General features: G+C 59.7%; 1 protein-coding gene and 1 gene segment (V, D, J or C); both read left to right on the top strand.

Annotated features, from left to right (window-relative positions):
• Positions 1-22,881, top strand: part of LOC308526237 (immunoglobulin heavy constant mu-like) — a 54,284-nt gene extending 31,403 nt beyond the window's left edge. The window contains exons 2-8 of the C gene segment in view: positions 10,579-10,644; positions 17,708-18,025; positions 18,104-18,442; positions 18,710-19,024; positions 19,343-19,675; positions 22,144-22,259; positions 22,344-22,881.
• The window catches only part of LOC308526227 (immunoglobulin alpha-2 heavy chain-like), a 175,055-nt gene that overhangs the window by 71,938 nt on the left and 77,257 nt on the right, over positions 1-25,860 (top strand). Inside the window, exon 3 of the mRNA XM_081101317.1 lies at positions 9,634-9,712. Coding sequence (XP_080957443.1) covers positions 9,634-9,712 — 79 coding nt within the window. The remainder of the gene's footprint in view (positions 1-9,633; positions 9,713-25,860) is intronic.

Below are 25,860 nucleotides of genomic sequence, written 5' to 3' on the forward strand. Positions count from 1 at the left end.
GTGTCCTCACCCACTGTGTCCTCACCCACTGTGTCCTCACCCACTGTCACCTCACTCACTGTGTCCTCACCCACTGTGTCCTCACCCACTCTCACCTCACTCACTGTGTCCTCACACACTGTGTCCTCACCCACTGTCACTTCACTCACTGTGTCCTCACCCTCTGTGGCTCAGGCTGCACCTCCGATCCAGGGCGACCTGCCGCTGAGCCCATGGGCCATGGGGCTCCTTCCCACGCGGGCTGGGCTGGAACGCCTGCCAAAGCCGCACACCCAGGGACCTGGGGCCTCCGGAGCTAAGGAAATGCATCCAGAGAGCAAGTACCCCGCCCCCTGTCCAGGCAAAAGACCACAGGGTTGTGCTGAGCCCCGCACAGGCCAGGAGGTTTCTGGTCCTTCCTGTGTCACCGTGGTACAGTAGCGGGTGGTACCACAGTGACACTCGCCCGGCCTGAAACCCTCGCCGGAACACGGCCCAGCAGCCCTGGGGCTCTGAGGTGCAGCGCCGCCCTTCTGGCCAGGAGATGCCCCCACACTCACCCCCATTCCCCAGGGGACGGCCAAAGCCTGAGGGGGCTCCGGGGCCAGGACATGGGCCACCGCAGCCCATCAGGGCCCCTACACCACCCTGGGTCCTGATAGAATTTGTGCGGGCCTCAGACAGTGTGGGTATAACTACGGCTGGGGCTCACAGTGCCACAGGCCACTCATAAAACCTGCCCGTGGCCACCCAGAGCCCATGTCAGCTGGCCCAGCCCTGCCAGACAGGAGGCCACGCCCGGAAGCCCACCCCCAGGGAGCAGGCCAGGCCGGGACCCGACTGGGGGATTCTGAGCAGCCCTGAGTCACCGTGGGTATACAATAGCTACCACTGTGAGACAGGCCATGCCTGAAACTGTCCCATGGCCTCGGGGAACCAGCCCGGGTCCGAGGGCGAGCCCGGCTCCAGGCCAGGCAGTCCCAGGCTCCACAGCAGCCCCCACCCCCAGCCTGGGCGACCATCAGTGTCCCGCTCCCTGGTGAGTCGGGGGGGCTGGGCTGGCCAGTGGAGGGAGGGTCCTCTCCTCACTGTCTGGACGCCGCCCTTGAGACCCTGGCCAGAGCTGACCTTTGAGGTGAGCATCCTGGTCCTGCCACCAGTGCCTGGGCCAACGGACCCCCGCCTGTGTCATCCAGAGCCAAGAGCAGGAGCACAGACACCCCAGGTCAGGGACCCGCGCCCACCAGGACCAAATACCTCCCCGCTGGGCCGGAGTTCACAGGAGGCTCACCGGTCTCCGCTCTTTCAAAAGGCAGGCCAGGCGGCCAGCGCAGAAGCTGATGATCAGTGGTCAGCAGAGCCGACCGCCCTTCCCTCATGGGGCTCGGTCACCCAGGGGGCGTCCTCCACAGAGCCCTCAGGACATAGCCCTTCCCGTATCCTCACAGGGCCTCTGTCCCGGCTCTGGGAGCTTGGCCACACCGGGCAGTGGTGCCCCAGCCCACAGCTGGGCCCTAGGAGCCTGGGCCCACCACTCCACAGGCGGGAGCTCAGGGCTGCACTCACCGGCTCCCTTTTTAGCCACAGGCGCTTCACGCCCAGGTCTCAGCGGGCAGCCCCAGACAGCTGTTCTCCAGCGGTGACCCGGGCACCGAGAGGGGGCCGCCCAGCAGGCAGGAAGCAGATAAGCTCCCCTCCGGCTGAGTCTCCAAACCACTAACCCTGGAGCCCCTTCCTGCCCCACCGCTCCCCACACGCAGCCTGGGAGGTTCACACGCTTCTCGCATGGAGCTGCCGTGGCTCTGGGTGGGTTTCTCTGCAGTTGCTTCTGGTCAATATGTTTCTTCACCCCTCCCAAGGCCGCAAAGCTTCGTTCACCCACACACTCATTCATCCGAGGGCCTGAGCCAGGCCCTGCGTGTGACCTCGTGAGGCCCTGAGGCAGCCGCAGGGCGGGAATGGAGGGTGGGTCACCTGGTCCAATCAGGCTGGGTCAGTCAGGGTGGCTTCCTGGAGGAGGTGTCACTTTAGCTGCAGTTGGAGCGAAGGAGCCTCCAGGGCTTGTGATGCCCTGGCTCTGTGGGGACCAGAGACTCAGCTGGAAGAACCGAAGGTCCGAGGTCCCTGGAGACCTGCCCTGGCACGCAGGAACCAGCTGGAGCAGGAGCCATGATCCCAGATGGAGCGGGCAAAGGGTATGGCAGGGCCCTGCGACACCAGCAAGGCAGAGAGACACAAGCCCTCCTCTGGTCCCTAAGCTCAGCACGTTGCACTTCAATGCCCAGTGTCACCAGGGAATCTTCTCAGACTCGGATCTGGCAGTTCTGGGGGCGGCCCACGCCATGCTGATGCCACAGATCCTGAAGGACAGGATGGGGATGGGGGGGCCAGAGAACCCCTCCCACAGCCCAGCCCAACCCCAGCCGGGCCTGGACAAGGAGGCTGTCCCCACCAGGACACTCAGCTCAGACAGGGCAGTGTGGCGGGAGGGGGCTGCATGGGAACCACTCCCCACGCCCCCCACCATCCGCCAGGCCACCTTGCCAGCTGCCCACATGGCCCTTGCGGTGACCCCATAGCCACCCTGAGGGCTTTTTGCTGGACTTTCTGTTTCCTCTTCTGTGGCGAGTGGCTCCAGCGTTTGGACAGGTTCAAGCCTGGGATTGATATGAGAGGGCACGGTCCTCTCCTGGCAAAGCCCTCCCAGCACAATTACAGCCAAAGGCTGTGGTTGTGAGCTTCACCTTATGGTCCAACCTTATAGTCCCAGGTGGCTGAGTGATGTGAGCTGTGGGAGGTGCAGCAAGTGCTGCCAAAACAAAGCCTGATAGAGTTCTCAGGTGCATGTAAGTAAGTAGATTTGAAACTTGGGAGAACATTGTAAACATCTTGGCCACACCCTGGCTTTGCCTCGTGGGAATCTGGCTATAAAATAAATACACGGCTTGCAGGCTGTGGCCCTGTCTCTCCATCCAAGAGCAGTGTCCTACCTGGCCCCAACTATATTCTCTTGTCTGTCTTCTTAAATCCTTCACCGCCGACCCCTCAGATTCACCCCTGGCCGTACTAGACTTGGTTCACTCTTCCCTCCCAACTTCCCTCAGAGCCTCGGCCTCAGAGTGACACAGGCACACTCACACTCACCACACTCACACTCACACTCACACACTCCTCACACATTCCTCATACTCACACTCGTCACACTCACACTCACCACACTCACACTCACACTCACACACTCCTCACACATTCCTCACACTCACACTCCTCACACTCACACTCCTCACACTCACACTCCTCACACTCACACTTACACCCCTCACACACTCCTCACTCTCACAACTCACACTCACCACACTCACACTCACGCTCTTCATACTCACACTCCTCACACTCACACTCACGCACACCAAACAGTGGGCACCGCCTTCCTCCAAGTCCTGCCCCTCATCTGTGGAAGGTGCACCCTCTCCCCGATCCCTGTCACCTGATGGGCACCCTCAGGTCCTTGAGCCTCTTCCAGAAGGCCTGTCCTCTTTCCCCTCCAGCCCCTTCTCCCAGGCCAACGTCTGGGCCTCTCGGCTCCTACTGCTCGCCTCCAGAAGCACGGTTTGCAGCATCTGCCCACCCTCCCTTCCTCCCAGCTCACTCTCTGCAGCACCCGTGCCCCTCGACCTGCCCCTTTGTCCTCCCCTAGCCCTCCCCCAGGTCCTCACTTCTCTCCTTGATGTTTTGAATTGGCAGCCACAGGCGGAAGTGGGCTGCGGCCCCTCAAGGCCACTCTTACAGCTCCTGCTCCAACCCTCTCTGGCAGGCCATCCAAGTGCCCAGCACCCATGGTCCCCACACCCTTCACACACAGCCAAGGTGCCCTGGGACCCACGTCTGCCCAGTGAGATGTGAGCGGGGTCAGCAGGTGGGGCGTCCAGAGTGTGGCTCGCCATTTGCTGCCTGCCCATCCTGCGCCCACCTGCGAAGGACAGCAGACCACAGTACAGACGGGCCTTCACTGCTCATCGCTGGCCATTCGCAGGGAGGGACAGCCAGGGTCCCAGAACCAACGTTCCCAGACCTGGCTCAAAACAACATCCCAGAAATTTCTTTAAATTCCCAGAAAAACACGACCCAGAACAGTCAGTAGCAAATATGTTTTATTTGAGTCACTGGACTTTGGAACAAGCAGATGGGCACGTAAGCAAGGAATCCAGCTCATTTATAAGACGGAAACGAATCTGGCCTGAATTCTAAAAACAAAACCTTTGCCCATGCCTATAAAACACGGTTGGAGACAAAACGTGATCGGAGCACTTCATGCCCTGCACAGGGGTGTTCACTCATGGGAACACGGGGATTGGCACCATGTGCTTCCTTACGGAGCCACGGTATACACACGCACATACATTAATATTTCATTATAAATAAGTGTATCTTCAATAGCCTATATATACATACTGAATGTTGAACATGGGGGTATACATGTGCGTGTGTGTATATGTACACATTCAGTATTCAATATGTATAATACGGACTATTGCAGATACCATTATTTCTTTGAATAAAGATAAACTTTATCCAATCAAGATAGAAATGGAAAGATTCCAACAGAGCTCTGGCTGGTATGGCTCAGTGGATAGAGTGTTGGCCTGAGGACCGAAGGGTCCCGGATCCTATTCCGATCAAGGCATGTAACTTGGTTGCAGGCTTCTCCTTGGCCTGGGCCCTGATCCTGTATGTGCAGGAGACAACCAATCGATGTGTTTCTCTTACATCACTGTTTCTCTCTGTCTTTCCCTCTCTCTCTCTCTTTTCTAAAAATCAATGGAAAAATATCCTTGGGTGAGGATTTTGGAAAAAAAGAATGAAAGATGCCAACACAAAACATGCCCACTCAGTGTAAAACTTGGAGCCCACACTGTGGGGTGCATGAGGTGCCTACAGAGAGACACGAGCTGGCAGCCAATGGGGGCTGGGGGCTGGGATATAGAGGCTGGGGATGGAGGCTAAGGATGAGGGATGGAGGCTAAGGATGAGGGATGAGGGCTAAGTATGAGGGATGGGGCTAAGGATGAGGGATGGGGCTAAGGATGAGGGATGGGGATAATGATGAGGGATGGGGGATAAGGATGAGGGATGGGGATAAGGATGAGGTATGGGGATAAGGATGAGGGATGGGGATAATGATGAGGGAGGAGGCTAAGGATGAGGGATGGGGATAAGGATGAGGGATGGGGCTAAGAATGAGGGATGGGGATAAGGATGAGGGATGAGGCTAAGGATCAGGGATGGGAATAAGGATGAGGGATGGGGATAAGGATGAGGGATGGGGCTAAGGATCAGGGATGGGAATAAGGATGAGGGATGGGGGATAACGATGAGAGATGGGGGATAAGGATGAGGGATGGGGATAAGGATGAGGGATGGGGGATAAGGTTGAGGGATGGGGACTAAGGATGAGGAATGGGGATAAGGATGAGGGATGGGAATGAGGATGAGGGATGAGGCTAAGGATGAGGGATGGGGGTAAGGATGAGGTATGGGGATAAGGATGAGGGATGGGAATGAGGATGAGGGATGAGGCTAAGGATGAGGGATGGGGGTAAGGATGAGGTATGGGGATAAGGATGAGGGATTGGGGATAAGCATGAGGTATGGGGATAAGGATGAGAGATTGGGAATAAGGATGAGGGATGGGAATAACGATGAAGGATGGGGCTACGGATGAGGGATGAGAATAAGGATGAGGGATGGGATTAAGGATGAGGATGGGGATAAGGATGAGGGATGGGCACAAGGGAGAGGGAGGGGGATAAGGATGAGGAATGGGGGATAAGGATGAGGGATGGGGATAAGGAAGAGGGATGGGGGATAAGGATGAGGGATGTGGCTAAGGATGAGGGAGGAGGATAAGGATGAATGATGAGGCTAAGGATGAGGGATGGGGATAAGGATGAGGGATGGGTATAAGGGAGAGGGAGGGGGTAAGGATGAGGAATGGGGGATAAAGATGAGGGATGGGGCTACGGATGAGGGAGGAGGATAAGGATGAGGGAGGAGGCTAAGGATGAGGGATGGGGATAAGGATGAGGGATGGGGCTAAGGATGAGGGATGGGGATAAGGATGAGGGATGGGGCTAAGGATCAGGGATGGGAATAAGGATGAGGGATGGGGATAAGGATGAGGGATGGGGCTAAGGATCAGGGATGGGAATAAGGATGAGGGATGGGGGATAACGATGAGGGATGGGGGATAAGGATGAGGGATGGGGATAAGGATGAGGGATGGGGGATAAGGTTGAGGGATGGGGGCTAAGGATGAGGTATGGGGATAAGGATGAGGGATGGGAATGAGGATGAGGGATGAGGCTAAGGATGAGGGATGGGGGTAAGGATGAGGGATGAGAATAAGGATGAGGGATGGGATTAAGGATGAGGGATGGCGGCTAAGGATGTGGGATTTGACTAAGGATGAGGGATTGGGGTAAGGATGAGGGATGGGGGTTAAGGATGAGGGATGAGTCTAAGGATGAGGGATGGGGGTAAGGATGAGGTATGGGGATAAGGATGAGGGATGGGAATGAGGATGAGGGATGAGGCTAAGGATGAGGGATGGGGATAAGGATGAGGGATGGGGATAAGGAAGAGGGAGGGAGTTAAGGATGAGGGATGAGGCTAAGGATGTGGGATGGGGGTAAGGATGAGGTATGGGGATAAGGATGAGGGATTGGGGATAATGATGAGGGATTGGGATAAAGATGAGGGTGGGGGATAAGGATGAGGGATGGGAATACGGATGAGGGGTGGGGATAAGGATGAGGGATGGGGGATAAGGATGAGGGAGGGGGATAAGGAAGAGGGATGGGGCATAAGGATGAGGGATGGGGCTAGGATGAGGGAGGAGGATAAGGATGAGGGATGAGGCTAAGGATGAGGGATGGGGATAAGGATGAGGGATGGGGCTAAGGATGAGGGATGGGGATAAGGATGAGGGATGAGGCTAAGAATGAGGGATGGGGATCAGGATAAGGGATGGGCATAAGGGAGAGGGAGGGGGATAAGGATGAGGAATGGGGGATAAGGATGAGGGATGGGTATAAGGAAGAGGGATGGGGGATAAGGATGAGGGATGTGGCTAAGGATGAGGGAGGAGGATAAGGATGAGGGATGAGGCTAAGGATGAGGGATGGGGATAAGGATGAGGGATGGGCATAAGGGAGAGGGAGGGGGATAAGGATGAGGGATGGGGGATAAGGATGAGGGATGGGGATAAGGAAGAGGGGTGGGGGATAAGGATGAGGGATGGGGCTAAAGATGAGGGAGGAGGATAAGGATGAGGGATGAGGCTAAGGATGAGGGATGGGGATAAGGATGAGGGATGGGGCTAAGGATCAGGGATGGCAATAAGGATGAGGGATGGGGATATGGATGAGGGATGGGGCTAAGGATCAGGGATGGGATTAAGGTTGAGGGATGGGGATATGGATGAGGGATGGGGGCTAAGGATGAGGGATGGGGATAAGGATGAGGGATGGGGGCTAAGGATGAGAGATGGGGTATAAGGATGAGGGATGGGGATAAGGTTGAAGGATGGGGATAAGGATGATGTATGGGGATAAGGATGAGGGATGGGGCTAAGGTTGAGGGATGGGGATAAGGGTGAGGGATGGGGCTAAAGCTGGAGGTTAGGCCTGAGGCCTGGGGCTGAGCTAGAGGAAAGGAGCTGGCAGGGCAGAGTGGGCACGTCCCCTCCCCCATCAGGCACCATAGGCCTGGCGAGCCCAGCAGGTGCTTCCTGAAGGGCCTGTGGTGGCCCTACCTTTTGTTCCTGAGAGGGAGACAGGAGGGCCCAGAGCAGGGTCCGCAGCCGGAAGAGCCTGCAGAGAGGGGCTGAGGGGCTGGGGAAGCCTCCGTGTGCTGTGAGCCGCCCCCACAAGTCCTGGAGGGCAGGACTCCCGCCCCCGTGGACAGCGCAGGCCGTACCTCCCCCATCACCCACCCGGGCCCAGAGGCCGGAGCCCACACCTCAGCCTCCTCCCCGACCCTGGCTGTGCCCCTCGCTGCATCTGCAGCCCCACCCTCAGGGGCCCCTCCATCTCTCCAGACCCAGGATCCTGGGACCCCGCTCTGCCTTCAGTCCTGGGAGTGCTGCCCAGGACCCAGCTCTCCCTGCCCCCGTGGGAGCCCCGTGGTGCTGCTCACCATCCCGTGGGCTCCCTAACTCTCTCTCTGCACCATGCCTCCCTCCCCACTTGCCCCAGCCCAACCCAAATCTGTCCACACTGGACCAGGCAGAACCTTCTAGAGCGAGACTTTATGCAAAGCCCCCGTCATGTTCAGTCCCCTCACTGGGCCCTCAGGTCACCTGTAAATGCAGCTCATCCAGCCACCTGTGCTCTCCAGGCACCAGGCCATCCTCTGGGCCTCCACTCAGCGGTTCCTCTGCCTGGAGTGACACACGTGTGCACCCACACATCCACTCATGCGCACTCGTGTACACGGACACTCATGTATTCATGTACACATGCACACACAGGTACATACATGTACACGTACACACACACACACACACACACACACACACACACAGGCTTCTCCCACAATAGGCTCTCACCCTCTCCCAGCCAGCGGTCAGGGCACCATCGCGCCCTCCCGGGCCTCGGGGCTGTGAGGCTGTGTCTGTGTCCCCCCCTCCCCCTCCCTGAGCACACTGGCAGGATGGCACTTGGCCCAGGCAGCCTGTGTTCTACCTCCCCACACCTGGGCCCTCTGAGTCCCGGTTCCAGCCCCTCTGACAGGAGCTGATGCTGTCCTCACTCCCCTCCCTGTTGCCTGGAGTTGGGGGACAGCAGCCTGCCAGGTGTGGGGGAGGGACCCTCTCCCTGCACTGCCCTCCTGAGACCCCTCCCCAAGGACCAGCCGCCCCAGGGGACGGGACGGGAACCACCCTGTGAAGCCCGCACCTGTGGGGGCAGCGAAAGGTAGAATTAATGAGATGTGACCAGAGAGAGAAAGCAGCCTCTGGGCTGAGACCCTGACAGACCCCGAGGTGCCCCACAGATCTGCGATGGACTGGGGGCTCCACCAGCCCCCCTCGCCCCAGCATGAGGCCGTTCTCCACTGAGAGCAGCCCAAATGCAGGGGGCGGGCCATGAGAGGGTCTCGGCACAGACTTGAACCTGCTCTTATTTCCAAAGAAAAGAGAAACGCAGGCCTGGGTGTCAGGGTCTCCTCTGCTCTGTGCCTCCCCTGCCCCCCAACCTGGCCTGGCCCTTAGGGGGAGAGCCCCCTCCACCCACCTGCCCGCACCCCGCCTGGGGGTTTTGGCTAAGCCAGGAACCACAGTGCTAACTGGGTGGGGCACAGTGATTGACAGCTCTACAAAAACCTGGCAGCCACCCCAGGGCTCGGGGCAGCAGCAGGAGACAGGGACACCGACCCGGCCAAGGGGCGCCGCTGAGTGCTGGGGAGCAGCCCGGGCAGGGTCGGCAGGGGTGGGCCAGGTGTCGGGAAGGACGTCCAAACCCAGCCCTGGGGCCTGGGGGCAGGAGGCCCCGGTGGGGCCAGGGGCCCCGGTGGGCGTGTCTGTGAGCAGAGCAGCCTTGGTGTCCCCCCATCTCCCCGTCTCCCCAGGGGACCCGGCCGCGGGGATTTCTGCAGCCTCAGCTCGGGGCCCACTCACTGTGCTATGCTTACTTCGAGCACTGGGGCCAGGGCACCCTGGTCACCGTCTCCTCAGGTGAGTTGGCGTCTACTGTCCGACCGGGACAGGTGGGGGGTCAGCAGGCTCAGGAGTGCCGGAGCCAGGTGTCCCTTTGGTCTCAGACGTGGGACAGGAGGGAGGGGTGCGTTTTTGTGAGGCAGGAGGCTGTGCTGTCCGCCTGCCTCCTCCCAGCCTGGGGTCCACGAGGCAATGGGGAGGGCAGCAGCTTGGGGTCCGAGGGCAGGTTTTTGTCTGGGGGGCCTGGGAATTGTGTCCCCGTGCGATGCTTTTGATGTGTGGGGCCCAGGCACCCTGGTCACCGTCTCCCAAGGTGAGTCCCCACCTCTCTCCTCTCTCCTCTTTCCTCTCTCCTCTCTCCTCTGTCCGGGGCAGGAAAGGACTTTCCAGAGATTTAACTTTTTTCTCTGTGGGGCCCCTCAGGGGGCTGCCCCTGCGGCCACTGGGGTCTCCGCTCTGCAGACGGCCTCCCGAGGGGGACAGGGCGGTGGAGGCAGAGAGGGCTGCGAGCCTCGGGGTGCGGAGTCCTGAGGAGAGGGGTTTGCGGGGGTGGCTGGTGCCAGGCGGCGGGTTTTTGCACGCGGCCTCAGGGGGCCCGGGGCAATGTGATGACTTGGACTTCTGGGGTCCGGGGACCCTGGTCACCGTCTCCTCAGGTGAGCCGGCTTCCTCTCTCCTCCTCTGTCCCGGGGCAGGAAAGGACTTTCCAGAGATTGGTTTTTGTTCTGTGTGGGGCCCTGGGGGTCCCCAGCGGGCTGCCTCCCGAGGGGGACAGTGGCAGTGGAGGCAGAGAGGGCTGCGTTCTCGGGGTGCGGAGTCCTGAGGAGAGGGGTTTGCGGGGGTGGCTGGTGCCAGGGGGGCCGGGTTTTTGTACGTGGCCTCAGGGAGCCCGGGGCAATGTGACTACTTTGACTACTGGGGCCAGGGCACCATGGTCACCGTCTCCTCAGGTGAGTCTCCCACCCCCCCTCTCTCCGCTCTCTCTTGGAGGGTTTTTGGTGCTTTTTGGGGAAAATGAGTGTGTTTCTGGGTCTCCGGTCCAGGAGGACCAGGGCAGCCTGGGGACTCAGGAAGGGGCCGGGGGCACCGTGGCTCCCGGGGCACAGAGAATGATTGAGAGTCTCTCCTCTGGGCTCTGCAGCCGGGGGTCTCTCTGGGTCTCGGCCACCCTTGGCCTCCGGGCCCTGTGGTCCCCTCTGCCCTCCTGGGCACAACCTGAGGTGGACGTGAGGCCCGAGCTGGGCACCGGTTCTTGCCCGGGACCCGGGCGCGGTTGTCACAATGTGACAACTGGTTCGAATACTGGGGCCAGGGCACCCTGGTCACCGTCTCCTCAGGTGAGTCCTCACGCCGTCGCACTGCGGCTGCACTTGGGGAGGTCAGGGTCGGGTCTGGATATCGGAGACGCCGAGGCATTTTGGGGGTCAGGAAAGGGAGCCGGGGAGAGGGTCCCCCCAGTGGGGCTGGAGACCGATCTCCCCTCCCCGAGGACAGAGACATGAGACTGCAGGGGCAACATGACAGCCCTGCCCGGCCCCGGGGGCTCCGCCGTGCCCGCTTGGGCGGTGGCCGGTGCGTCGCTGGGACTTGTGAGTCCCGGTCAGGGCTGTGGCCTCAGGGCCCGGGGCCGGGCAGCGGGGGATCCGGCTTCGCGGGGCCAGGTTCAGGGACCAGGTGGCTGGGGGGCTCAGGACCCTCCAGACCACAGGGACTTGGGTGGTCGGCTTCCCCGTGGCGCCCGGAGACAGTGCAGGTCCCCGGGCAGCCTCCGGCGATGCCGGGCCAGCGCCCCCCGCCCCCCTTTTTGTGGGGTGAGGATGGAGATTGCACCGTTGTGAGGACTACGGTATGGACCACTGGGGCCAGGGCACCCTGGTCACCGTCTCCTCAGGTAAGAACGCTGGCCCTTCTCGGGCCTTTCTTTTCTGCTCCTCTCGGTGGGTCTTTCTGGGCACCAGTGGCTGGGCCTCGGGACGTGTCCCCCCCGCCGGGGGCCGGGGCAGGCCGACCAGGGAGGACGGGGCCGGGGCGCAGGGACCTCAGAGCCTCTGGATTTTCGGGCGCCTTTTGGAGACTGAACTAGCGCGCTTGTCTGGGAGTCACTGAGCCCCTGAAAGAGGCTGCCGCGCCGGGGCGAGCGGTCGGGCCGGCCGAGGGCCAGCGGGGCCGCGGGACATTCTCGCGGTCAGAATCGGGTGTCTGCAGAACCAGGAGCTGGCGGCTCAGGGGAACACTGTCCTCAGAACGAGGAGGCAAGTTCTCATTCTTTCCAAGTCCTTTACTTTTCTATAATCTAATTTCTTTCAAGTCTATTACTTTTTTTTAATTTAATTTAAAAATTTCCAGACTGTATTTAGACTTCTTTATTGGCGAGGAGGGCCGTGTGGCCGGGATGGGCCAAGGCCCGAGGGCTCAGCCGAGGGAGGCAGCTTTTCCGAGGAAACACTTTGCTTGCCGAGTTGAAAGACAGGGTTAGGGAGAGTGTGGCTTTATTTTATTTCATTTTATTTTGTTTTTATTTTTATTTAAATATACTTTTTATTGATTTCAGAGAGGAAAGGAGAGGGAGAGAGAGATAGAAACATCAATGATGAGAGAATCATTGATCAGCTGCCTCCCGCACAGCCCACACTGGGGATCAAACCCGCAACCCGGGTTGGCATGTGCCCTTGACCGGAATCGAACCCGGGACCCTTCAGTCCGCAGGCCGACGCTCTATCCACTGAGCCAAGCCGGCCAGGGCAAGAAAAGTGTGACTTTAAAATGTGAGAGATTTTCAAGGACACTAAGGTGTGTTTTTTTTAATCTTATTATTTAATTAATAATTGGAAATCATGTCTTTCTGGAATTGATAGTGGTGCCAGTTTGGCCGAGAAACGGTGACTGGGAGCCGTGGGCCCTGATTCAGGGCTGAGTTTTTTTAATATATTTTATTGATTTTTTTACAGAGAGGAAGGGAGAGGGATAGAGAGTTAGAAACATCAATGAGAGAGAAACATCGATCAGCTGCCTCCTGTTTGTTTTCTTAATTTTTTAAAATATATTTTATTGATTTTTTTACAGAGAGGAAGGGAGAGGGATAGAGAGTTAGAAACATCAATGAGAGAGAAACATCGATCTGCTGCCTCCTGTTTGTTTTCTTAATTTTTTAAAATATATTTTATTGATTTTTTTACAGAGAGGAAGGGTCAGGGCTGAGTTTTGACAAAGATAAATGATTTTTCACTGAGCTGAGGGCTGTTCGGACGGAGCAGAGCCGGTGGCGGCGGTGGCTGGGGCCGCGCACCTGCAGCCGGCGGCCGGAAGCGGGCCGGCCAGAGTCTATTTTCGGAGGCAAGGAAACACGGTTGACACATTTATAGCTTCTGGTGCTGAGATGTGGTTTCGGGGGTTTTGCCCACAAATCTAAACGTGTCGCTGGAGCAAAACAACACCTGGCGGCTGGGCTCTGAGATAAGGCGGAGGCGCGGGAACCGGGAGTTCCTCTTTCAGCATCTGGGTTTCGCTTCTCGGACTTCGCTTACCGGCTTCTCATTTATATTCATTTTCAAAGTAACATGTGTGAGACATGAAACCGCCCCAGGGCCGTTCGCCGGGGCCCATGTGCCTATTTTTAACCCGCTGGCCCTGCCAGTGGTCCCTCACCGCGCCCCCCGCCCCCCGCCGCCGGGTTCACAGGGACTGTCCTGTTTCTTTAAGTTAGTGTTTTCTCTCCGTGAGGAAGGGGCACTTGGCGATTTCTGGTAAAGGGGCCTTTGCTTCCAGACCAACTTCCAAGTGTGCCCCTGAGGACAGACTGCGGGTGAACCGTGTGGGCTCAGCAAGCCTGGTAGTCAGTGCACTAAGAGGAAGGCGTCGGGTCTCCTGGCAGGAAGGGGCCGGGCGCGTGGCAAGGCCTCGTGCGACTTGAACTTGCTCCCGTGAAAGTGGAGGGTCTGAGAGCGGCCGAGCCCCGGGCCAGGAGGTGCAGCCCCGGCTTCCGCCGCCAGCCGGCCGCTCTCCTGAGTCCCCAGTGACCGAGTCCAAATCCTAGTCCCGAGTGAGTGAGGAGTGGAGGTGGAGGAACTGCTGCAGGACAAAGGCCTCCCCTCCTCCCGTCCCCCCTTCTCCCCCCCCCACCCCCCGACATGCGAGTGGCTGCCGCTGCCAGCCCCTGGGCCACAGGGTGTGACAGCTTTGCCTCCACCTGAGGGGGGATCCTGGACACTGGCGCCCAGTGGAGGCGGAGAGCCTGTGTGTGGCCCCTCGAGCTGCCCTGTGTGGGTGCCTCCCAGTGACCTCTCCCCAGAGAACCTTCCAGGGAAAAGTGGCCAGTGCTGCTCCGTGGCTACCCGGCTGCGGACGGTGTGGCTCGGACAAGCCCGCACCTTGTCTTTCCCTAAGTTGTGAGCACAGCTTCGGTCTTGAGGTCATTGTTGCGCATTAGAAAGTGGCCAACCTTGTGCTACAGAGCAGGGTTTAGGTGGCGAGATGAGAAAAATGCATTTCCTGGCCATTTTAAGTGATGACTTTTCTCTGGCGGGAACGTGGTTAAAGGCAGAGGCTGACCGTGGGGCACGTGGCGGGGAGCCACTCTCCAGATCCAGTGCTCCCCGAGCCCCACCGCTGTTTACTGACTTCAAGCGGGCGGGGTGCTTTCACCAGGCTGCTGGGGGGCAGTGACTGGCACTGCTTGGGGCCGAACGCCAGCCGGAGCAGGGCCCGGGTGGGAGCAGGTGTATCAGGGGCGAAAGGCAGGAAGAGGCCCCGGGAAGGAACTGACCTGGGCTGAGCCCAGCGGCACAGAACTCCGGGGCGAGATGCTTCAGCTGAGGTGAGCAGGTCGGGTGGTCTGAGCCTTTCTGACCAGAACCACGGGCTAAGCAGGGCTGCACTGGGCTGCTCCGGGCGGCCTGAGCTGAGCTGAGCTGAACCAGTTTGAATTGAGCTTTCTGAGCTGAGCCGGCTGAGCTGGGCTGGGCTGAGCTGGGCTAAGCTGAGCTGGGTGAGCTGAGCTGCGTGAGCTGGGTGAGCTGAGCTGAGCTGGGTGAGCTGGGCTGGGTGAGCTGAGCTGGGCTGGGTGAGCTGAGCTGAGCTGGGTGAGCTGGGCTGGGTGAGCTGAGCTGGGTGAGCTGGGCTGGGTGAGCTGAGCTGGGCTGGGTGAGCTGAGCTGAGCTGGGTGAGCTGAGCTGGGCTGGGTGAGCTGAGCTGGGTGAGCTGGGCTGGGTGAGCTGGGCTGAGCTGGGTGAGCTGGGCTGGGTGAGCTGAGCTGGGCTGGGTGAGCTGAGCTGGGCTAAGCTGAGCTGAGCTGGGCTGGGCTGAGCTGAGCTGGGCTGGGTGAGCTGAGCTGGGCTGGGCTGGGCTGAGCTGAGCTGGGCTAAGCTGAGCTGAGCTGGGCTGGGCTGAGCTGAGCTGGGCTGGGTGAGCTGAGCTGGGCTGGGTGAGCTGAGCTGAGCTGGGTGAGCTGAGCTGGGCTGGGTGAGCTGAGCCGGGTGAGCTGGGCTGGGCTGGGTGAGCTGAATCGGGTGAGCTGAGCTGGGCTGGGCTGGGTGAGCTGAGCTGGGCTGGGTGAGCTGAGCTGGGCTGGGTGAGCTGAGCTGGGCTGGGCTGGGTGAGCTGAGCTGGGCTGGGCTGGGCTGAGCTGAGCTGGGCTAAGCTGAGCTGAGCTGGGCTGGGCTGAGCTGAGCTGGGCTGGGTGAGCTGAGCCGGGTGAGCTGGGCTGGGCTGGGTGAGCTGAGCCGGGTGAGCTGAGCTGGGCTGAGCTGGGTGAGCTGAGCTGAGCTGAGCTGGGTGAGCTGGGTTGGGTGAGCTGAGCTGGGTGAGCTGGGCTGGGTGAGCTGAGCTGGGTGAGCTGGGCTGGGTGAGCTGAGCTGAACTGAGCTGGGTGAGCTGAGCTGAGCCGGGTGAGCTGGGCTGGGTGAGCTGAGCTGGGTGAGCTGGGTGAGCTGAGCTGAGCTGAGCTGAGCTGGGTGAGCTGAGCTGGGCTGAGCTGGGCTGAGCTGGGCTGGGTGAGCTGAGCTGGGCTGAGCTGGGCTGAGCTGAGCTGAGCTGGGTGAACTGAGCTGAGCTGGGCTGACCTGGGCTGGGCTGAGTTGAGCCGAGCCGGGTGAGCTGGGCTGAGCTGGGCTGAGCTGAGCTGGGCTGAGCTGAGCTGGTCTGAGCTGAGCCGGGTGAGCTGAGCTGAGCCGGGTGAGCTGGGCTGAGCTGGGCTGAGCCAGGTGAGCTGAGCTGAGCCGGGTGAGCTAAGCTGAGCCGGGTGAGCTGAGCTGAGCCGGGTGAGCTGGGCTGAGCCGGGTGAGCTGAGCTGAGCCGGGTGAGCTGAGCTGAGCCGGGTGAGCTGGGCTGAGCTGGGCTGAGCTGGGTGAGCTAAGCTGAGCTGGGTGAGCTAAGCTGAGCTGAGCTGAGCTGGGTGAGCTGAGCTGAGCCGGGTGAGCTAAGCTGAGCTGAGCTGAGCTGGGTGAGCTGAGCTGAGCCGGGTGAGCTGGGCTGAGCTGAGCTGAGCTGGGTGAGCTGAGCTGAGCCGGGTGAGCTGGGCTGAGCTGGGCTGAGCTGGGTGAGCTGAGCTGAGCCGGGTGAGCTGGGCTGAGCTGAGCTGAGCTGGGCTGGGCTGAGCTGAGCTGAGCTGAGCTGAGCTGGGTGAGCTGAGCTGAGCCGGGTGAGCTGGGCTGAGCTGAGCTGAGCTGAGCTGAGCTGGGTGAGCTGAGCTGAGCCGGGTGAGCTGGGCTGAGCTGGGCTGAGCTGGGTGAGCTGAGCTGAGCCGGGTGAGCTGGGCTGAGCTGAGCTGGGCTGAGCTGAGCTGAGCTGGGCTGAGCTGAGCTGAGCTGGGTGAGCTGAGCTGAGCCAGATGAGCTGGCCTGAGCTGGGTTGAGCTGAACTGGGCGAGGTGAGCTGGGCTGGGTGAGCTGAGCTAGGTGAGCTGAGCTGGGTTGAGCTGAACTGGGTGAGCTGGGCTGGGCTGAGCTGGGGGAACTGAGCTGGGCTGAGCTTAGCTGGGCTGAGCTGGGCTGGGTGAGCTGAGCTGGGCTGAGCTGAGCTGATCTGAGCTGGGCTGAGCTGAGCTGGGTGAGCTGAGCTGAGCTGGGTTGAGCTGAACTGGGTGAGCTGGGCTGGGCTGAGCTGGGGGAACTGAGCTGGGCTGAGCTTAGCTGGGCTGAGCTGAGCTGATCTGAGCTGGGCTGAGCTGAGCTGGGTGAACTGGGCTGGGCTGGGTGAGCTGGGTGAGCTGAGCTGGGCTGAGCTGAGCTGGGTGAGCTGAGCTGGGCTGAGCTGGGTGAGCTGAGCTGGGTGAGCTGGGTGAGCTGAGCTGGGTGAGCTGGACTGGGCTGGGTGAGCTGGGTGAGCTGAGCTGGGTGATCCGGGTGAGCTGGGTGAGCTGAACTGGGTGAGCTGAGCTGGGTGAGCTGGGTGAGCTGAGCTGGGTGAGCTGGTTGAGCTGGGCTGGGCTGAGCTGGGTGGGGTGAGCTGAGCCGGGGAGCTGGGGGAGCTGAGCTGGGTGAGCTGAGCTGGGTGAGCTTAGCTAGTGTCTAGTTGAGTCTGTATTCACTCCCCCATCACACAACTGTCCTTTGGACTCAAGGCACCCAGCTCTGGGCTCCATGTGGCAAGCCGCGGCAGTGAGGGCTGGGCTCGCAGGGGCCCCTCTCTCGCTGGCCGCTGCCCAGGGCTCCCGGGTGCTGGGGCTGAGCACAGCTGCAGTGCTGAGAGGGAAGGCGGCCCTGGACTGGGCCTGGGCCTTGTGAGCCGGGAGCTGGGTGCACGGGCTCCTGCATCTGGGGACAGCGCTGCCGGGGGAAGAAGGGCCAGACCTGCCGCTCCAGCAAGAGTTGCTCTCATGCCCCCAGGCTCAGAGCCGGCTCCTGCGGGTGGGGGCCGTGGCAGTCTCCCCAGACCCGAGCCTTGGCCAGTGCTCCGGCCTGCCACGCTGCCTGCCCCACAGGGGCAACTCAGGGGCGACGGGGCCCGACCCCTGGCCAGCCACGTCTGGGAAGTCATCCTCTCACCCCCCTTTCTCTTTTGTCCCGCTCGGGTCCTCAGAGAGCGTGTCTGCCCCCAACGTCTTCCCCCTCGTCTCCTGTGAGAACTCCCTGTCCGATGAGCGCCTGGTGGCCATGGGCTGCCTGGCCAAGGACTTCCTGCCCAGCCCCGTCACCTTCTCCTGGAAATTTAAGAACGCCAGCGCCATCAGCAACCAGGACATCCAGAGCTTCCCACCGACCCTGTGGGGGGGCAAGTACACGGCCAGCTCGCAGCTGCTCCTGCCCAGCGCCGACATCCTCCAGGGCACGGACGAGTTCGTGACATGCAAGGTCACACACTCCAACAACGAAAAAGTAGTGCAAGTGCCCCTCCAAGGTGAGCGGGGCCTCCCCCCTGGCGGACGGGCGGGCGAGGGGGGCGGGCGGCCAGGCTGATGCTGTCCCCTCCCTGCAGCTGGCGGCGAGCCGCTGCCCCCCCACGTGAACGTCTTCATCCCTCCCCGCGACTCCTTCACCGGCCCCGGCCCCCGCACGTCCACGCTCATCTGCCAGGCCACGGGCTTCAGCCCCAAGAAGATCGCGGTGTCCTGGCTGAAGGAGGGGAAGCAGCTGAACTCCGGCTTCGTCACGGGCAGCCCAGAGGTCGAGCGCAAAGCCAGCCCTGTGACCTACAGGGTCACCAGCACGTTGACCATCACCGAGAGCGACTGGCTCAGCCAGAGCGTGTTCACCTGCCAAGTGGCGCACCAGGAGCTGATCTACCAGAAGAACGTGTCGTCCATGTGCGGCCCCAGTGAGTGGTCCTGCCCCGAAGGCCCAGGGCGGAGACCCCAACACGCAGGTGTCCACTCGGGTCGGCAGACCCTGCCCCCGACGAGGCCGGCAGCTCCCCGAGCCTTGGCTTCCCAGAGAGGCCAGGGGCGGGGAGGGGGCCCCGCAGGACCGCTAGGGGCCACTTGTCGGGCAGGGCCCGGTGTCCCCTCCGGCAGGACCCCAGGGCCCAGGAGAGGCTCGGCCAAGTCGACCCCTTGTCCTGATTCCACCCCCTCTCCTGTCCCAGGTTCATCCACCATCCGAGTCTTCACCATCCCCCCGACCTTCGCCAGCATGTTCCTCACCAAGGAGGCCACTCTGTCCTGCCTGGTCACGGACCTGGCCACCTATGACAGCCTGAGCATCACCTGGACCCGCCAGAAGGATGAGGAGGTGAAAACCCATGTCAACATCTCTGAGAGCCACCCCAACGCCACCTTCAGTGCCATAGGCAAGGCCACGGTGTGCGTGGAGGACTGGGAGTCGGGCGAGAAGTTCACCTGCACGGTGACCCACACGGACCTGCCCTCGCCGCTGAAGCACACCATCTTCAAGACCAAGGGTAGGCCTGCCCTGCCCTTCCCGCCACCCAGACCCTCCCACACACGGCATCCAGGGCCTGGACCCCATGGCAGGCCTGGGAGCAGAGGCACACATGCACATGGACACAGGCCCACATGCACAGACATGCAACATGCACATGGACACAGGCCCACACGCATAGACATGCACACATGGACATGGACAGAGAGACGCGTGCACATGGACATATGCACACGGACACACAGATACCTGCACATTCGTACACTAAGACACACAGACACACATGCCCTCTACTTTCTGCCCCTTACCTGAGCTCACCCTGCCCCTCTTCCCACAGATATCGTCAAGCACATGCCCGCGGTGTACGTGCAGCCGCCCAGCCGGGAGCAGCTGAGCCTGCGGGAGTCGGCCTCGGTCACCTGCCTGGTGAAGGGCTTCTCGCCCCCAGACGTGTTTGTGCAGTGGCTGCAGAGAGGGCAGCCCGTGTCCTCCGACATGTATGTGACCAGCGCCCCAGTGCCCGAGCCCCAGGCCCCCGGCTTGTACTTCGTCCACAGCATCCTGACTGTGAGTGAGGAGGACTGGAGCGCCGGGGAGACCTACACCTGCGTCGTGGCCCACGAGGCCCTGCCATACTCGGTGACCGAGAGGACCGTGGACAAGTCCACCGGTAAACCCACCCTGTACAACGTGTCCCTGGTCATGTCTGACGTGGCCAGCACCTGCCACTGACCCCAGGCTGCCCCGCAAGGGCGGTCCGGAGCCTCTGGCTGACCTGTCGCTGTGTGTGCATGTATGCAAACTGACTGTGTCAACGGGTGGGGTGTTGCATTCTATAAAAACTAGAAATAAAAAGATCCGTTCAAAAGATGCTGATCCTGAGTGAGCAATGCTCTTGCCTGCTGGGGCCACGGCTGTGCTGCCCCCACCCCTGCCTCACCCACTGGTATCCCACTCGCCGCTCAAAGCCCTGAGCCCCTACAGAGTGCTCACAGCAGACAGTGCCAATGCTCCCCGCCTCTCCGCTGCTGCTATGGGCTCACAGGACATGGGTGTACAACACACATGCACACATGCACACACAGAGACACATGCATGCATGCACACAGACATAGATATGCACACACGGACTCAGGTACATATGCTGTGGACATTGGCACACAACACATGTGCACACATGCATGCATGCACACAGACACATGCCCAGATATGGACACACACAAAGGCACACAGGCACCTGGACACAGGCACACACAGAGACATGCACACACATGGGCATGGACACAGACACACATATTGTGAACATAGGCAAACAAACACATGTGCATGTGCACAGGTGTGCAAAGACATAGGCACATGGGTACATATATGCACACGTGTACATATGTGCGGGTGTGTTCACAGTGTCACATACATGTATGCACAGAGACACATGCAAAGATATGAGCATATGCACAAAGAAGCACACAGGCACACATGCATGGATATACACACATGAATATGAACAAAGAGACACATGCAGTGGATGTGGGAACATGGAGACATGCAAAGACATGGATACAGACACACAAATACCTACACATTCATGCACACAGACACGTGCACACTCATACACACATGCACATACATGGACACATACACACAGAAGCACAAATGCACATGGATGTAGAGACACATGTGCAATGGACATGGGCACACTGGCACATGTACACATACACACATGAAGAGGCATAGACACATGCACACAGAGATACTTGCACATGCATGCACACAGACACAGTTAATGCACATTCATATACACATGCACACACAGTCACATTCTCACATGGGCACTCACACACACGGATGAGTCACGGGTGCACAGGTGTACACTGACACAAGAACACATTTGCACAGGCACATGCACATGCAGACACACATGCATATGTGCACGGACACATACACACACGGATGTCCAGCCTGTGCACCCTGGTCACTCGGTGCCTTTGCACACGCCTGCCTCTGCACCGCGCCTGCTGCAGGGCTTCCTGCCCAGACTGCTTGTCCTCTGTCTCCCCTTGGAGGTGCACCCAGGGGCCAGCCCAGCCCGGACTCTGACCAGGGCACCATCCCAGGCCCTGGGCAGGGGCTCAGGGGGCCACCTGGCGGGCGGGCTGCAGCTCCTCGGGGCCACCCCGGCCCTGTCCAGGCTGTTGATGAAGCAGCAGGACCTGCGCCCACCTGTGAACAGAAGTAGTCGGTGTGTCCGGGAGGCAGGGAGGCTGATCGGCGGGCTCTGCCCCACAGACACCTGGCCCTGGACACACCTGGTGGGGAAAGAGACCACCTGCAGCAGGGAGTGGGGGGCACAGGGGCCCAGGGGAAGGCACTGCCCCCTGGGTCACCCCCTAGACACCCATGTTCCTCGCCCTTTGGGGTCTTGGGCTCCAGATGCTGCCTCAAAGGCCCATCTGTGTTGAGGCTCCAGACCCCATTGTATGTGTCTGTCTGTCCAGCAAAGCCTCACTCTGCCCGGAGCCTAGGGTGTCTGTCAGACCCCTTGGTCCCAGAGATATGATTCCTAGTGGGGCAGACAAGCCAGCCAGGGCCCCCCACGGCTCCCACACTCGCCCTCCACTCCAAGAAGGAGAGAATGAGACTCCCACTGAGGCAGCAAGTATGGTCCCTCAGGCCCAGACCTGTGCCTGCCCCGACTGCCACCTTCAACCACAGGGGATAGGAGGCCCCACTCCCAGCTTCATCACCCCAAGTGTCCCTGGTCGTACCCCCTCTGGGGGAACCCAAGACCCTGAATGCACTCCACTGGGTCCCCCCATCCCAGCCCTACTGTGCCCACCCCTGTGTCTGTGAGCTGCTGTCACCAACCTGCACCCAGGTCCCTCAGGACAGGGGCCTCTGCCCGCCTCCCAGCGGCTGTGGGACCCAGCTTGCGCCAGGCTCGGACCTCCCCGCTAGAGGCACAGCCTGAGCGCTTCAGGGCCCCTGCCTGCTGCCCTCTGCTTCTGCTGCCGCCCCCAGCCTCCCCCCTGCCCTGCCCTCCTGGGGGCAGCACCGCCAGGACCCTGGGCAGCGGGAGGATGGGTGGCCTGGGAGGGGGTTTTGGGGTGCAGCACTGAGCCCCGTGTTGTGTCCCTGCAGGGGGGGAGGTGAGCGCCGATGAGGAGGGCTTCGAGAACCTCAACACCATGGCCTCCACCTTCATCGTCCTGTTCCTGCTCAGCCTCTTCTACAGCACGACAGTCACCCTGTTCAAGGTGAGTGGGCGGGCTGGAGGGCCGGGGTCAGGGGCACCCAGGCCCATCCCGAGCCGTGCCTCACGCTGCCTCTGTCGTCCGCAGGTGAAGTGACCCGCCAGGCAGGAGCGTGGACATAAGGAGGGGGAGCCCGCCGCCTTGCACCCCGGCCGGCCTGCCTCTGGGCCCTTGTACATAAACCCCCTGAGCCGCCTCCAGCTTCCAGCGCGAGGAAGCCGCTTCCCTGGCCGCCCGCAGCCGAGCGCTCGGCCGGGGTCGCTGCGCAGTGTGTGCCCTGTCGCCTTGAAATAAACATGTATGTTCTCTTGTGACACTGCGTCCTCGTGGATGGTTTTTTTGTTTGTTTGTTTTTAATTTTGTTTTATTGCTTAAAGTATGACAAAGAGTATTACATATGTCTCCTTGCCCCCCTTGACCTTCCCCCAGTGTCTTGCGTCCATTGGTTGTGCTTACATGCATGCATACAAGTCCTTCGGCTGATCTCTTACCTCCCGCCCCCCACCGTCCCCGACCTTGCCACTGTAGTTTGACAGTCTGTTCGAGGCTGCTCTGCCTCTGTATCTATTTTTGTTCATCAGTTTATAATGGTCTTTATTATCCATAAATGAGTGAGACCACCTGGTATTTTTCTTTCATTGACTGGCTTATTTCACCCCAAACCACACCCGCCTGTTGCATGACCCTCATTCTGACAGGGGGCGCGTGGGAAAGGGGGATGTCCTCTGCCCAGGCCTGGGGTAGGGGCAGATCAGCCTGAAGGACGAGGCTGAGCTGGGGGGTCGCAGGCCTGTGCTCCCCAGCACCACCTTCCCGTGGTCAGCAGGGCCTCTCCCGGGGCACCCACCCGACGCGCCTCACTGCCTATCGCCGTTCCTGGAAAGCCCAGTTACTCCGTCTGTCCCAACCTCGCCGAGTGTCTGGGGTGTGTCTGTGGGACCCGGTGACCAGTCTAGAGCATGCCTGACCACGAGGCAGGACAGAAGGGGGAGGCGCCATCCACTCCGGGGCCAAAACAAGGCAGGTGGCAGCCGGGCCAGGAGCCAGGGCAGGGCGTGAGGTGCCAGGAGGCAGGAGGCAGGAGCCATGCACAGGGGACGTGGGGCAGGTGTCAGGGGCTCACAGGGCCAGGGGCGCACAGCCGGGCGGCCACGGGCCATGCAGCATCCAGGCCCGCTGTGGTGGCCAGGGCCTGAGCAGAGGCCGCCCGGGGGCAGGCAGGGCAGACCCAGGAGGGCCAGGGTCCCGGAAGGGGCCAGGGCAGGAGCCCCTGAGCCCGGCTCTGGGAGGAGGCACTTCCAGGAGCGGAGGCACCGCCTGGGCTCGCAGGGCGGCCGCCGACGCGGGGTGTCCAGGCCTGAGCGTTAGCCTGGGCCTGCGGGGTGACTGTCCCCAGCAGAACTGGAAAAGGACACGGGTCCCAGGGCAAGTCTGACAGCTTCCAGGCTCCGGCTTCGTTTCCATGAAGTGGATCCCGTCCGGGCCCAGCCCGTGGGCGCAGGGGCTCCAGCAGGGCCCAGGCAGCGCGAGGTCACGCAGCACTGCTGGCAGCTCTTACGCGCTTGGGCTGGCCCACAGGACAGCACCGTGAGTGTCCGAAGGCTGCCTGGGAAAGCAGCACTGGCCCGACGGCTTGGACCACAGACGCGCCTCCTGCCGGGCGGTGGGGTCAGATGGAGGCGGAGGCGGGTGTCCCCTGTGGCTGGCCCTCCCCCCCTCTGCGGCCTTGGCGCGCTCTGTGCCTCCACCGCACGTCCTGCGTGTGTATCTGTCCCCAAATCCCCTTCTCATAAACCCGCAGTCACACTGGATGGGGGCCCAGCCCAATCCAGGGCACCCTCACCTTAACGCACTGATCACACCCGCCATCATCCTAACGAAGGTGCCTTCTGCGGTACCAGCGGGCAGGACATCAGGATATAAATTGGGGGACACACTCAAGCCACAGCAGTCCACCCTCTGGCTCCCCAAAGTCACATCTTTCTCACACGCAGAATACCCCATCCCAACACCCCCCAGAGGCCTAACCCATCCACCATCCCCTCTCAGCCCCAAATCTCAGCGAAACCAGGCAGGGGAGTCACAAGAGTGAGGGATCCTGGGACCAGGGGCTCCCCAGCTGCAGGGCTGTGGCGCAGACTCGGGCTGCAGGCAGGAAGGCCCCAGGGCCGGCATTCCCACCCCAGAGGGAGGAGAGGGGCGGAAGGGAAAGGGAAGCCATGGGCCCAAGCAAGTTCACGCCTGGAGGGCAAGCCCCATTAGATGTTTTGTAATTGATTTGGGAGAGAAACTTTGATTTGTTGTCCGGCTGGTGCATTCACTGTTGATGGTAGCCATTCCTGCAGGTGTGAGGTGGAATGTCATTATCATTGTAATTTGCATCTCTCTGATGGTCAGTGTGACTTGGGGCATTTTTTCATCTGTCTCTTGGCCATTCGCATGTTCCCTCTGGAGAGGTGTCTACTCAGGTCCTTTGCTCATTTTTAAATTGGATTGTTTGTCTCCCTTCCATTAAGTTGTAAGAGTTCCTTACACAGTTTGGAAATCAACCCCTCACCAGACGTATCCTTGGCAAATATGTTCTCCCATACGGTGGGCTCCCTTTCCATTTTGTTGATGGTTTCTGTGCAGAAGCTTTTTAGTTGGATGTGGTTTGTTTATTTTTTTCCTTTGTTTCTCTTGCCCTGGGAGATGTATCGGTGAAATTCTGCTACGTAAGATGCTGAGATTTTACTGCCTATGTTTTCTCCTAGGATTTTGTGGTTTTGTGACTTACATTTAAGTCTCTTATCCATTTGGAGTTTATTCTTGTGTGTGGTGTAAGTTGGTGATCCAATTTCTTTCTTTTTTTTTTTTTTTGCATGTATCTGTCCAATTTTCCTGACACCATTTATTGAAGAGACTGTCTTGACTCCATTGCATGCTCTTACCTCCTTTGTCAAATATTAGTTGACCATAATGGCATGGGTCAATTTCTGGGCTCTCCGTTCTGTTTTTCTAGATCTGTAAACTATGTGATTCCAGCATTATCCTAATTCCAAAACCAGATAAAGACACTACAGAGGAAGAAAATTACAGACCAATATCCCTGATGAATATAGATGTTAAAATCCTCAAAAAAATATTAGCAAATCAGATCCAGCATTACATTAAAGAGATCATAGGCCTGACCGGTTTGGCTCAGTGGATAGAGCGTCGGCCTGCGGACGCCTGAAGGGTCCGGTCAAGGGCATGTACCTTGGTTGCGGGCTCATTCCAGTGGGGGGTGTGTAGGAGGCACCTCATCGATGTTTCTCTCTGATCAATGTTTCTAACTCTCTATCCCTCTCCCTTCCTCTCTGTAAAAAATCAATAAAATGTATTTTTTTAAAAAAAAAAAGATCATACACCACCACCAAGTGGGATTTATTCCAAGGATGTAAGGCTGGTACAATATTTGCAAGTCAATAAATGTGATATATCACATAAACAAAATGAAGGATAAAAATCACATGATCATATCAATAGATGCATTGGACAAAATCCAACACCCATTTTTTTTCTTGTTTAAAGTATTACAAATAGTAGTACATATATGTCTCCTTTTTTCCCCATTGACCTTCCC

The sequence above is a fragment of the Myotis nattereri genome, assembly GCF_964212035.1.
Source record: "Myotis nattereri genome assembly, chromosome: 1".
NCBI classification, from domain to species: Eukaryota; Metazoa; Chordata; class Mammalia; order Chiroptera; family Vespertilionidae; genus Myotis; species Myotis nattereri.